Raw genomic sequence first — 13348 nt, forward strand, 5'->3', positions numbered from 1 at the left:
CTACGGGCCGGCGGGGAGGACAAAGTAGCGGAAAGGCCCAGGGCGTGGGTTTTGCCCGGGCTTGCTTTTTCTTTGTTTTTGTTCCCTCCCCCCGACAATGGCTGTATTTTACAATCCTAAGTCAGCTGTTCTTTTGGAGGTGGGTCACGAGGTGTGTGAGATCGCAGCGGTTTAAGCAAACAACCTCATTCTGGAAGTCCCAGTTGTTAAAAGGCGAATGGGATCTCACAGGTGCGTCAATATGCGTAGCGTGGTCCAAAAGTCGGGGGCTGAACAAAGTCATTAAGCGGGTTCTTATCCTGCTGTTCAAATCAAGGGCTCCAGGAAAGCGTGTTCCAGCCGAGTCTTGTGCCGAGATGGCCCCTGAAGTGAAGAGAAACACCTTCACAGAATCACAGGATCATTAGGGTTGGGAGGGACCTCTGGAGATCATCCAGTTCAACCCCCTGCTGAGGCAGGGTCTCCTGGAACAGGTGACACAGGAACACTTCCAGGCGCGTTTTGAATGTCTCTAGAGAGGGAGACTCCACAACTTCCCTAGGCAGCCTGTTCAGTTCTCTACCACCCTCCATGTAAAGTTCTTCCTCATCTTAAGGTGAAACTTCTTGTGTTTTAGTTTACAGGCACTGCTCCTTTTCCTGTTGCTGAGCACCACTAAAAATGGTCTGGTACTATCCTCTTGGAGGATGTGAGATATTAACGTGCATTAATTGAGATGCTTGTCCAAGCAAGTTGAAGTTCAACTGTGGGCAGCTGCAACCCGCTGCCATGTATCCTTGTATCTGGAGTGTAGTGTGCCTGGAGACCAAAGTGGGCAGGTCTGGGTATGTGCCAAATTCAGCGTCTCAACTGAGCTGCTGGCGAGATCAAAGTAGCGAAGATGGGGCACTGGGCACTGGTATGGTTGCCTCCAGAAACAGGCCAGTGTATATGTGCGGCTGGATTTCCCTTGTAGCCTCAATAGAGATGCACTAAAAAGCTGACCACAGTGTGCCAGAGCTGCAGAGCACTGTATTCAGATTTACAAGGGTGGCCCACTAAAATGCCAAGAATGTGAAACACTGGCCTGGTTCATTTTGCCTTCAGTTGTGAAAACAGCAAATGGGTTCAACATTACTGTGTGTATCAGCTGGATGACGCTTCTTTAAAAAAAAACAGCAAAAAACAAAACCAAAGAGCTTATGCGTTTGAGAGGCCTTGGTGGAATACCGAAACAATGTGGTCAGGGCTGTATCTGAATATAATTACTGCATTTTTCTTGCTTCCTCCAACATGTTCATGAGACTTCATATTACTCTTACGAAATGTTTATGTCTGCTTTTCTCAGATCAAGATTATTTACACCAATTGTCTCTGTAAAGGTCTCCACTGAGACTTCTCACTACTTCCTGCCTGTGATATTTTTATTTTATTGCTCTTGGTTAGCTTTTCTTTTAATTATGGTTTTCTATAATAGAAGGATTTTTTATTCCTTACAGGTTTGCACATTTTCATTACTCGTAGTTTTCTTTGGTTAACACGTACTAAAGGAGCAACGAGCAGTAAGTCATGGGAGAAGTAAGCAGAAAGAAAAGACTTTCTGTTACACTCATTCTCTGTTTACATGAAAGGACTTAGCAGTAACTCTCCTACTGTCATGACCAACATGCAGAAATCAGATTCAAACTGGGAAAAAAAAAGAAGACTTTTGAAGTCCACTGAGTACCACACCTCCCCTTTCATTGCTTCTTCTCCCAGCTGGTAAAACTGAGGCTGCATAGGGTCATCCAGCCCTACCTTTACTGTTGCATCTCCATTGCTGATTTTTTGGGGCTGCTGTGCTGCAGTGGCAGGAGAGATGAATTCCTTTCCTCATGTGACAGGTGGCATTTTTGCTACAGTGGCATTTAGCACTGCTAGGCTAAGCCATACCTGTGCTTGCTTTGTGGTACTTGCTCTCTGGTTGCTGTAGCACCGGTGTACTTGGGGGTTTTCTAGTCAGCCTGGGTCAGAGAGGATGTTTTGAGCTCTCTAACTCAGTTTTTTTGAAGTGGGTGTGAAGACTTGCCAAGAAGTGAACTATTTAGTTCCCACCTGCAAAGCTGAAGCACTCAGTCACAAAAAGTCTCATTTGAATATAGAATAATGTAATTATATGTACGGATAGGACTTTAAGCAGGTTTTGTAAATGATTTAACATTTGTAGTCAATGTCACACTAACACAGGGCAACCCTGTGTAGCCACTGCAGAATAAGCTAATCAGATACACAAATCCAGCCAATTTTTGCCAAATCAAAGTTTACACAAGCACTTGTGCTACCACAGCTTGAGTGCTGCAAATGAGTGGCTAAGGGAAAAAAAAGGAGAGCAAGTGCCCCTATTTTGGTGGAAACATGGTGGCACCATGTTGAATGAGAGTGGCCATTGAGCTATGCATGCCAGTCATGTTTTACAGTTTATAAGGGTCCCATGTTTCTCTCCCACACTAAAATCAAAACTAGTTTATTAATTTATTAACAAATTTTCTTAGCAGCCATTTCTGTATTTATAATAGACAGTCTGCAGGAAAAAAGGAGGACTTAATATATGTATACAAAAACACACTCATCACGTTTAAGTAGGGGTGTGTGTCTGTAACAACATTTTTACTTAAACTCATTGTAAATCTTAGCTGATTACTTTGTCCCACATTAATGCATGCAGTGTACACATTAGCAAAGCATTTTAATCTTTGACAAATATTTTAGCTTGAAATGTTTAACCATAATGTTGTTCCCCACATACAGTTTTAAAGCAAAATTTGATGTGACCTGAATCAAGCATTTCCTATTTAAAACTGAGCTTTCAGCTGGGTAGGTCACTAGGTAGTCACTTCATTTAGCACACTCTGCAAATGTAAGTTATATTGCCATCTCATTACCTTGACTGAAAATATAAGACAGGAAAATAAGGTGCTTTGTCTTCCTTCTCAGAACTGAAATCTTGCAGAACAAAATACGTGCCCATACTTCAGTGTAAAACTATGTGTCAGTGAAGCTGCAAAGCAGTAATCCCCCAGCATGATCCCAGCCTTCAGTCAACCCTCAGAGGAACAGCCTGTCCATGAGCTTTAGAACCTGTGTGGTTGTACAGGCCTTGTTCAGAGAAGTGAACTAGTAATAGACTCAGTTTTTCTTCCAGTTCTGGAGTTACTATGACCCCAACAAGCCTTGCCATCTTTCTGTTTCTTCCATGTATTATATTACTTATTATTATATTCATAACATCACAAGACCTTATCCTATTGTTGTTGGGATACTTTTGTTACACGCCTAATTTATTCTTTCCACTTCTTCACCCTGCCCATTCTGAGTCTGCATGGCATAAGAATCTTATTAATTATGTTACTTTGCAGTGACATAACTTTTTTTTAAAGATCACATGCCCACAGTGATTCTTGAAAATCACTGTCAGCTGCTTTGGGTACCAGGCATTGTTGACCGGGTAAAGCCCACACAGACCTTGACGCTGCATCCTTCTCCTAACGTAATTTCAGTGTCTGAAAGGGAACATCTCTTTACACCTTCTTCTGTCATTGGTGTTTTGCAGCATCCTGGTCTATTCAGTAGCACTAATAGGTGGAGGTGGGAAGCTATAGGCACATTGCAACTTCATTAATGCTCTGAACAGTCCAGTTTTGATCTATTCACACACCAGCTATTCTTTCTCCCCCTCGTTAATGATTTCACAGTATAAACTGAGTGCAGACTACTGGACTGCTGAGATTATTACTTGTTACCTTTCTTATTTTTTTACCCTTCAATCAGATCCTGATCACTACTGTTTGGTAAATTTCCAGTCTCTATAGGTACTAATCCTGGCCATCAGTATGACCTGGGCAGTTTTTCCCATTCATTGAATTCATGCTAGCAGAGAAGAGCGGCTTGGGAGAAAAATGGGAACTGAACAATCTGCTTTTCTAGCTATCAGAAATTTAACAAAAAGCCCACAGATGTTAGAAAACATGACAGAATGTTAGAAATGTTAGAAATGTTAGAAAATGTTAGAAAACATGAAAACTACTTCATATGGATTTGAGCAGGTCTAAGAAACAAGGAGAAAGCAATCCAAAAGGTTGTCTGCAAGTCACCCAATGAAAAGCCACTCACATTCTGATGGAGAAGGGAAAGGGGAGCCTTTTCTGTCCCGTAATAAGATGAACTAACTTACCCTTTATTAATGCTCACCTAACTTCAGTACTGGCACATTTTTGTAAGGGCAGCCCGTGTAGGAAGTCCAAAAAGTGTGCACACCACAGATATTTCTCAGCAGAAAAGACGGACAGCAGATGCTGAGGTTGCTTAGCTTGGGGTGTTGGTGGTCTTTGTCAGTTTTTTGTTTACAAGAGCCTATTACTCCATTACTGCATTTTTTCTTTTTAAGTAACAGACTTCACACACACCATTACATAGTAATAGCAAATGTGATATTACAAGCTAAAGTTGACTGCTCTTAGGGTTATCCAGGGAACCTGATCACAGAACCAGTGCTCTGAACCCCACCCCTGGGTCTAACCTCTCTGGACAGCATGTGCCAAGAGCTGCACACCTGCCTCTGACTGGGGAACCCTAAATCAGCCAACAGGGAAGTGCCAAGGTGGGGATTTTTTGTCCAGGCAAGGTTTTAGCTTCACTTCAGATGCACAGCCAGGCACTTCCACCTGAATCAACATGCAAGTCACTTCTTTTGGAACTACAGCTTGTGTGCAACCCAAGTGTTATTAGAGCCTTCTTTGTTAGATAACACAGTAGATAATAAAAAGTGCTTCCAGTGATGACAGAATACTTCCAAGCCCAGAACTCTCACAATTAGTACCTGAACGCACCTGAAGATTTAGGCTTTATTTCTTGTCTAATGGCAGTCTAGTAACTGATTGCTGTGACGTTGCCTTAGCAGAAGCAGCTGAGAGGTCGTGTTTATAGAGGTAAACCAAACCAAAGCCCAGGCACGGCCCTGTGCTGGCACTCGATGATCACCCACACTCCCTGGCTGCCATCACATCGCGGCTTTGGCCGCGTGTCCCCAGCACAACGCCCCGCTGGGGGCAGGGGTGACTGCACCAACACTGTTCCAGCAAGTGTCCTCTATCTGGAAAGGCATGAGCATCCGGGGTGAAGTCCCAGCCCGCCGAACTAACGCGGAACGATGGGACGGAGAGGGGAGGACAAACACCGCCCGCTCCCCCGCCGCTGTCAGGGCCGGTGGCCGCCGCCCTGCACAGCCCTTCCGAGCCGCTGAGAGCCCGGTGACTCTCTACAGGAGCAGCATCTCCACACCGCCAGCTGGGAATTCTGCCACCTCACGCCGCCTGGGCCCACAAATAAGCAAGTGGCGGCGAAGGCTTGCAGCAACAGCGAGAAACAGGCCGGAACAGCCTTTTCTTGCCCCTCCTTCGCTCCCTGCCACAAGGAAGCGCATCCCCAAGAAAGGCTGAGGGCAGCTCCTGCCGCCCGACCCGCTGGCATTGCGCATGTGCCAACCCCGGCCCCCCGTGCCAGGACTCTCAATGTCCGCTCGTGCTTCGCAGTAGCGGAAATTGGGTGTGCTTCCAGGACACGCGGCTCTCGCTCTGCCCTTTTTCCGGGTCTGGCTTCACCCCAGTGTGGGCGGGGCGAGCGCCTTCGCGGGCCGCGATCAGCGCGGGTCTCGCGAGAGCTCCCCCTTTTCCCGGCCGGCGCGGAGCGAGGTGGGTGCCCGGGCTGGGGCTGCCGTTCCGTTCCCGGGGCTGCGGCGATACCGGGCCGGGCACGGAGCGGAGGCGCCCGCGACACCCCCGCGGGGGGATGCGCCCGATTACCGCCTCCCCGGGGCCCGATGGCTACCGTGGCGCCCGGCGCCGGGGTGGGGGCTGGCGGGGTTTTCCTCCGCCCTCCCCCGTTGGCGACCTGGGGGAGGCGGGAGGAGGGGGCTGGAGCTGGGAGCGGGGCCCGGGAGCGCCGCCCGAGCACCCCTGGGGACACGTGGGGCTCCGGGAGCGGCGGGGCCGCCTCCCTGGGGCTCCCGGGGCCTCGGAGCGGGCCCGCGGTGGTCAGGCCCCGCTCCCGGGACGGTGTTCCTGTGTCGTGGTGGCACCGCCTGGAGCGGCTTGCTGGGGCTGGCGTGGGCCCTGCAGCACTTTGCCTTCGCCCTGGAGCGTCTGGCTGCGCAGCGGGATTGCTGAGTCCTGGCTGTAGCAGGTGACATGTGCCCGGTGACAGCCGAGATGTACTTTTGCGTTGCAGAAAGGCCATGTTCAGCTCTAGCGCCAAGATTGTGAAGCCTAATGGCGAGAAGCCAGATGAGTTCGAGTCTGGTATATCCCAGGTATGTGTGTGGCTTTTCCTTCTGCGGTTTGGTAACTTACTGCAGGTTACGGAGATAGTTGTCCAGAGCCTAAACTTTGAGGTTGAGGCTGTCTAAATGTGTTCTCTTTCCTAGTTTTACTTGGGAAACGGGCCGGTTAGCCTCTATTCCCAACAACTGAACTTGTTGCATGTCAGTGTGACTTATAGGAAGTTAAATCTTTGATATTGAATGTGGTAAAAAGTTCATAGCTGCTCCCTGGCACTGGGAGCAGGTTTCGGGCTCAGGGCTTTTTATGAATTAAAACATATGCAATGGATTATTTTGCAACTTCACTTTTCTAGGCTCTGCTGGAGTTGGAAATGAACTCTGACTTAAAAGCTCAGCTGCGGGAGTTGAACATCACAGCAGCTAAGGTAGGTGGGACTTCTCCACAGAGACCTGCATGGGACTTGCTCTGTGTGTGTTTAATTTTTGTGAATGTTAACATAGTAGATGAATGTTTTCAGCCCTTTCTTAGGGCCTGTGGTGGTTTTATTGTCTGCTGTTGTGGCTTATCATCTTCTGGTACTTGTTGTTAGCACATAGAATTCTGTAATAGTGTTTTTCTTGGTAACTAGTCTGAAAAGTCATTATAAAAACTCAAGTAGCAGTTTGGTATGTTAAATAAAAGTGTTTGAAAGTGGTTGTTCTGCTTGCTGTCTCTGCAGACTAGGTTTGGGGTCTGAAACTGATTTTTTGCATGTGGATATTGGCTGGAAATGTAGATGTTGCAGAAACTTCATCAGGAATGTCAACTCTCATACTCTTTGTAAGATCAGTTTGTTGTGAATTTGTTATGCACCAAGTAATAGATGGTAGGTGGATTAGTGTGATAGTCTGACTTGATCATGTAGGTTAGCCTTCTTGTACACTTCAGTTTTAGTTCATACAGGTAACTGAAACTTAAAGGAAGAAAAGGAAGAAGACAACTAGTGGAAAAGGAAGAAGAAAATTAGGGTGGGTCAGCCTGGGAGACTGGATGTTATCAATGAAGCTGGTCACTGCAATCAGAAACTTAAATAAGCTGCTTTTGGTTCTTGCCCTGGCCCACCAGTACAGACACTGGGGCATGGCTGCTTAGAGTGGAGTTAAAGAATCTGGCAGTGCAGAAAGCAGCTTGGGGTATGAGTTCAGGGGCCTTGCCTTCAGAAGAACCACATCCCTGCTGATTGAAGTACAGCAATGTGAGCTGTCCTCAGAGAGGAGCTTTTAGAAGTGTCTCTGTTGTTTACTTAGGTGCTTGATTTTATTTGTAAGAAATCTTCTGTGGGCATCTGAATTGGCCTACGTGGGAATGTAGCTGGTGAAAAACAATCCATCTTTCCATTCTATTGGAGAATGAGGATGCCTCTGCAGCCAGGTTTGTGGGAAAAATGCTTTGTAAGCTATACAAACTTTAGGTTTGATCAACTGTTGGAGAATAAACTAGGGGAAAGGTAAAGTGTTGGGGTGTTGTAATCCTGCTGGCATTTGGAGGAGAAAGAAATGTTTTGATTGAGTAGTGATGCAGGGGTTGGCAAGTGGTGGACAGGTGATTTCCATGAAGCAGTAGCTCAAAAATATGAGATTTGTTAAATTAAGCTTTGTCTGCAGTCTGCTTTAGAGGCAAGTGATTTTTGAAGCTTTTTCATCTGCACGTAAGCTCTGTTGCAGATGTGATTGTAAGCATTCAGTGTAGTTATTCTGGCATCTGAGTTTCGTACTAAAAAAAAATGAGCTTTGCTGTTCAGAGGATGTGACTCTGAAAGGAGTGGTGGCACTTATTGCCCAATCACTCCTTTACAGCAAAACAAGTGCTCTGATAAAGGTTTTTCTATTTGGTGTTTTGTCTTAAATGCATTAAGGCAGTACTGCTGTGTGATGTACTCCACACCCCACAAAGTCGTAAGCAAGACTATCAAATACCTGTGCTCAGAGGATTCACCATCAAAGCAAACATTACTTTTCGGCCCCCAGGTAACATTGTACTTCTGTTTCAGGAAATTGAAGTGGGTGGTGGCAGAAAAGCCATCATTATCTTCGTACCAGTTCCTCAGCTGAAGTCCTTCCAGAAGATTCAGGTGCGGCTAGTTCGTGAGCTGGAGAAGAAATTTAGTGGAAAACATGTGGTGTTCATTGCTCAGGTAAAACATTTTAGAATCATAAAAATGTTGATTTGAAGGGATCTGTGGAGGTGATCTAGTCCAACCTCATGCATGAGGTGGGATTGCTGCCAGCATTTAGATCAGGTCAGCCATGGTTTTGTCTGAGTCTTGAAAACATCCAAGATTACCCAGCCTCTCTGGATAACCTGTTCCAGTGCTGCATTACCCTTCTGTCTTGCCCATTCAAGGTAACAATGATACAATGCATATTTTTGTTCCAGCAGGAAATGTTATGTGGATGTTAGGTAAAATTATTTCAGCTGGCAGCTGAGGCTGTGTAAACTTGGTGAGATGTGAAGCTTTTTCACAGGGATAGAACTTTCTTGTTCTGACCTCTCTTACTCCAGATGTTTGAGAAGCAGAGTTTGAAAGTAAATGGGAGCAAATATTAATAGGTTCTTTACTAAACTTACATAATCTAAGCACTCAAAATTCAAGTTAATAGGAGAGAAAGAAAAAAGCTGACTTAAGTTCTAAATCTATGGAGGAGCTGAGGTGTGAGAAGGTGATGGAGGGCTCTCTGGGCAGTACTGAGAGGTGGACAAAGTGGAGAGCTGTCTGCAGAGTGGACAAGCTGTTATTAGTGAAAAATACTTATTAATATAGTTTTAAGAGCCAGAGAACTTTACCCTGAATCTTCATGTGACCAAGAAGGTTTATTTTAATGAGGTGTCTCTAGCTCACTTTACCTGTGTGCTTGAGAATTCCTTGTCAGTTCAGTAATACGCGTTTTAGAGGGGACCATGTGCAGTTCTGCTGTAGGTGAAGTGTTCTTGAGTATGACATGACCCAGTTGGGATTATGGTAGCCCCATCATGAATGCAGTCACAGAGCAGCTGTGGTGTGATGGTAGAAAATATTTCAGGTGGCTACAGTTGCAAGTAAAACTCAATGTTTTAAATCATCTACCCTTGGAGTAGGGAAGTAGAAGATAAGTTTTACTGATCTGAGGTGCTATAAATTCCTTTGGAGACTACTTTTGGAACAAGTTACATTTTAGCCAGTTTGATCTGAATTGTGCAATACATCTCATTATTCAAACTAATGTCACCTAGCTGTCTGTGGGACTGAGCTCACTACACTGGGTTGCACCAGAGGCTGAGTCTCACAGAAATTGTAAAATTCTCTGGAATTCCTGTTCCCAGGGAAGTGCGTCCACATTGCTAATGAGACCCAGTAAACTACTGTGGTTGTATTTATGGGAAGAGGGGATGAAGTACAAAACTTTTATTTCAGTGCACTGAATACAGGATTAGTAACTGCAAAATAAAGAAATACAGCACTTCAGCTTCTGCAAGTAACCTGATATTCTAATGATGATGTAGCTTTGAGTATCCTTAACTCTCTCTCTCTTTTTGATTTTTCATGCATTTTCTGGTTGGGGGGAGAAGGTACATGTGTTGTTGATGTTTTTGAGTATATTGCAACCACTAGATACTGAGAAATCCCTTTGTTGTTGTTTTATTTTCCTTAACAGAGAAGGATTCTGCCTAAGCCAACAAGAAAAAGCCGCACAAAAAACAAGCAAAAGCGTCCCAGGAGGTTAGTAAATAAAACTGATTCAGTATGACAACCTTCTTTTGTAACTGGTAGTCTAGTCAAATAATGGTTAGTTGAGTTTTTGAGAAGTAATTCAAATGTTTAAGTGGTCTTGTCCTTTCTCCTACTGCTTGAAATAGTATCTGCCATTTGACTGCCAAAGTGTGCAGTAGAAAGCTCATCTTTGGGTACTGTGTTGCATTTCTTAGCACTCTATCTGTATTTCCAGCTACAGCTGTAGCTGATTTTTAGCCAGCAATGCTGACTTAAGAAACCCCAATTTGCTGTCTGTTATCTCAGTGTGCTGACAAGAATTATTTTTTTCTAAGTTGTAGGAAGAGCCACTTCCACTTCACATGTTAAACTTGTACAGAAGTCAAGGCTGGCACACTGAAGGGGATACAATGAGGGAGAGAATGGCTGAGGAGGGGTATAGGTATGAGTAGTAGTCCCTCTGGGTATGAATTTATTAGCAATAGTATAGTCATTTGTGTTAAATGGCCTCCCTTGCTCTTATTTAATCTCTTGATTGCTAGACATGCAACACTGCTATGTCTCTCTGGATGTCAGTGCCTCATTTATGCTGTTCTACATCTTGCTCTGTCATTATGTAGTCTGTCTTAAAAGTTTATCCTCTTTATGAGTTGTGGCATGTCCTGCAACTTCTCCCAGCCCCAGTATTACACCTCTGTCGTATGTGTTACTGTGTTTTGCCATCTTTAGGCATAGATTTTAAAATTACAATTTCATAGTACTCATCTGCAGTCCTGCCTTTGGAGGACTCTGCCTGTGTTCTGTTAAAACTAGTATTGCACAGTGGCTGGAGAAGTTGGCATCTGTGTCTGTGATTAGCATCCTGCCAGTTTCTGCACGAGGGAAGGCAAGTGTGCAGGACTGTCCCTGTCTGGATCTGAGAGAGGTCAGGCTGGTAGTGTAAAACTGCTGTATGCATTGCAAAGCATAGAAATGTGATTGATGTTGGTCTCCCTTGGCTATCCTAATATTCACAGGTTTCAAGTGCTGCTGTAGACACAGGTCTTAGTTACTAGTGGTACTGCCTTGAAACTGAAGATGGAGATGCTGGAAATCTTATTAGTCCTCTAGACTCATGCAAAATAGCTTGGGCTAATTTTTCTCCCTTTGGCTCGCTTCTGGACAGTTCAAGAACACACATGTAGACATCAGTCTTCAAAGTGTGGACTAAACTTACTAGCTAGTCTTTTCCTATAATACATTGGAGTTCTAAGCTGCTTGGCCTTAGGCAGATGAAGAAACCATTGTTTTCAAAACTGGGTCTGCTATGAATGTATTCTGTGTAGCTGAAGATATTCGCACACTTAAACTCTTCCAGTAAGTGTCTCTGGCAGAATTGCAGGTGGGACAGTTTGGCTTCAATTTAAATAAAATATTCCTTAAATAGGTAGAAATAGAAGAATGTTTCAGGGCTGTTACAAAGCAATGTGTGATCTAAAAGGCCAGAAACCCGGCTACTTTTCCCCCTTGTCACTAAGTTCCTGCACTCACTGTAGAATTTGGCTTTTATTTTTGCATAACCTGTGATAGTGTGGTATTGTCACACTGTGGCATTAAGGAGAAAAATGCTACTGAATTTTCAGCTAAAGCATGCTTGCAAAAGGCTTGACAAACCAAGGTTTTCAAGAGGATGTGTTTTAATGATACAAATGTGGCATTTCAGCCGTACGCTTACTGCAGTGCACGATGCTATCCTTGAAGACCTGGTCTTCCCGAGTGAAATTGTGGGCAAGAGAATCCGCGTAAAACTGGACGGCAGCAGGCTTATAAAAGTCCATCTGGACAAAGCACAGCAGAACAATGTTGAACACAAGGTAAATGTAAAAACTTACTTTCTCATGCAGGTCAGGATGGCATTCTGACATCACTAAGAGACTGCTTAGTGATACAGCAAAAGAGTCCCTTTTGGCTTTTGGCAGTAGAGATGCTTCTGTTTGTGTCTCAAATAGGGTGCTGAAGATGAGGCAAGATAGTTTTAAACTAAAGCTCTAGTTCTACTTGCTAAAACCCCTGGATTGTAAAGTAGCTATATTGGTTCCTTTCATGGGAACAGACTGTGTTTTGTTGGGGGGTTTGTATGTTTAGGAGTCAGTTAGGTTGTTTGTTTTATTTAGTTGGTTTTATTGTTTTTCAAGTGAAGCACTTAGTTTTGACCTTAAACAGATGTGCTCAATACAACCTGCGCTTTGCCTGGATTTTTTCTAGAGGGTTTGTTTGGGCCTGCTCAGCTCTCAAGGTCTCCCATGGTTGCAAATCAAAGCGTTTCCAAATACTCTTCAGAAAATGTATCTTCTGTGTAAACGCTCAGCCATCTTCATCTAGAAGAAAATTAGCCTCAGAGCTCATGTCAGAGTGAAGATGAAGTGGCAAATAGTAGAGTATATTAAGTATGTTAACTTAGAGTTACTTTTTTACACAGCATGTATAAACAAGATTATTTTTCTTCACAGGTGGAAACATTTTCTGGTGTCTACAAGAAGCTCACAGGCAAAGATGTGGTGTTTGAATTTCCAGAATTCCAGCTGTAAAGTGCAAAAAAATGGCTGAATAAACAACTGTTCATATAACAGAGTAATTTCATTTAAATTTTGAATTCCATAAACGCAGATGGGGATTGACTGGTTCATGGGACTTCTCTACTGTCTGGAGAGTGACACTTGTGTACCCAATATTAAGTCCACCAGCATTTTAACGATAGCCCTCTTAGGTTGTTCTTGGCACTGTTGCAGCACAACTCTGGACAAAAGAGTCCAGAGTCTGCAAAAAGAATTGGCAGTGAAAAATCTAAGTATTCTGAGACTCACCTTTTGGGGAGAATGTGGAGAATTATTGTAGAGCAGTGGAACTGCTGAGTTTTGCACACAAGAATACCAGTTGGAGACCTACATGTTCCTGACACAGGAAGAAGTCTACATAGCAGGTGATGTGTGACTTCTGAAATACGAAGCAATGACATCTGAGTAAGGGGTTTGAATTCTTAGGAAATGTGTTGGGGAAGGTATAGGTTGAATTTGAGGTAACTTAAATTGCTCTAAGTGGCAAGATTGCCTTCTAGTTCTTACCTAAAAGCAAGTCCTGTACTTTCTGAACTATATCAAAAGGAAATGGGGAGAAATTTTCAATTCTGAGTGCTTGACTACATTACTGGACATAAACTACAATTTTGTAGCTATTGATCTTGCTTTCAGAAATGTTTGGGATTTTTTTTTAAGTGATGTTTTAACATGGTTCAGCACATGCTTGGTGGTGCAGAGAGAGGTAGGGAAGGACTATGTGTTTTGGCATCCAA

The 13348-nt window shown here is 44.1% G+C and overlaps 1 protein-coding gene across 1 annotated transcript; it reads left to right on the top strand.

The window, feature by feature from the left end:
- Positions 1 to 5576: 5576 nt before the first annotated feature.
- Positions 5577 to 12630, top strand: RPS7 (ribosomal protein S7). Its single transcript, XM_032683839.1, has 7 exons — positions 5577 to 5705; positions 6241 to 6322; positions 6646 to 6717; positions 8323 to 8466; positions 9965 to 10029; positions 11723 to 11873; positions 12510 to 12630. The coding sequence occupies exons 2-7, from the start codon at positions 6248 to 6250 to the stop codon at positions 12585 to 12587; spliced, it is 585 nt and encodes a 194-aa protein (XP_032539730.1). The 5' UTR covers positions 5577 to 5705; positions 6241 to 6247; the 3' UTR covers positions 12588 to 12630.
- Positions 12631 to 13348: the final 718 nt, after the last annotated feature.

This window comes from Chiroxiphia lanceolata, chromosome 3 (assembly GCF_009829145.1).
Source record: "Chiroxiphia lanceolata isolate bChiLan1 chromosome 3, bChiLan1.pri, whole genome shotgun sequence".
Taxonomy (NCBI): domain Eukaryota; kingdom Metazoa; phylum Chordata; class Aves; order Passeriformes; family Pipridae; genus Chiroxiphia; species Chiroxiphia lanceolata.

Coding starts and splice junctions, on each gene's coding strand:
- RPS7 (XM_032683839.1), top strand. CDS start 6,248: ATGTTCAGCTCTAGCGCCAAGATTGTGAAGCCTAATGGCGAGAAGCCA. Junction 8,467..9,964: donor ATGTGGTGTTCATTGCTCAG/GTAAAACATTTT, acceptor TTTCCTTAACAG/AGAAGGATTCTGCCTAAGCC. Junction 11,874..12,509: donor AGAACAATGTTGAACACAAG/GTAAATGTAAAA, acceptor TTTTCTTCACAG/GTGGAAACATTTTCTGGTGT.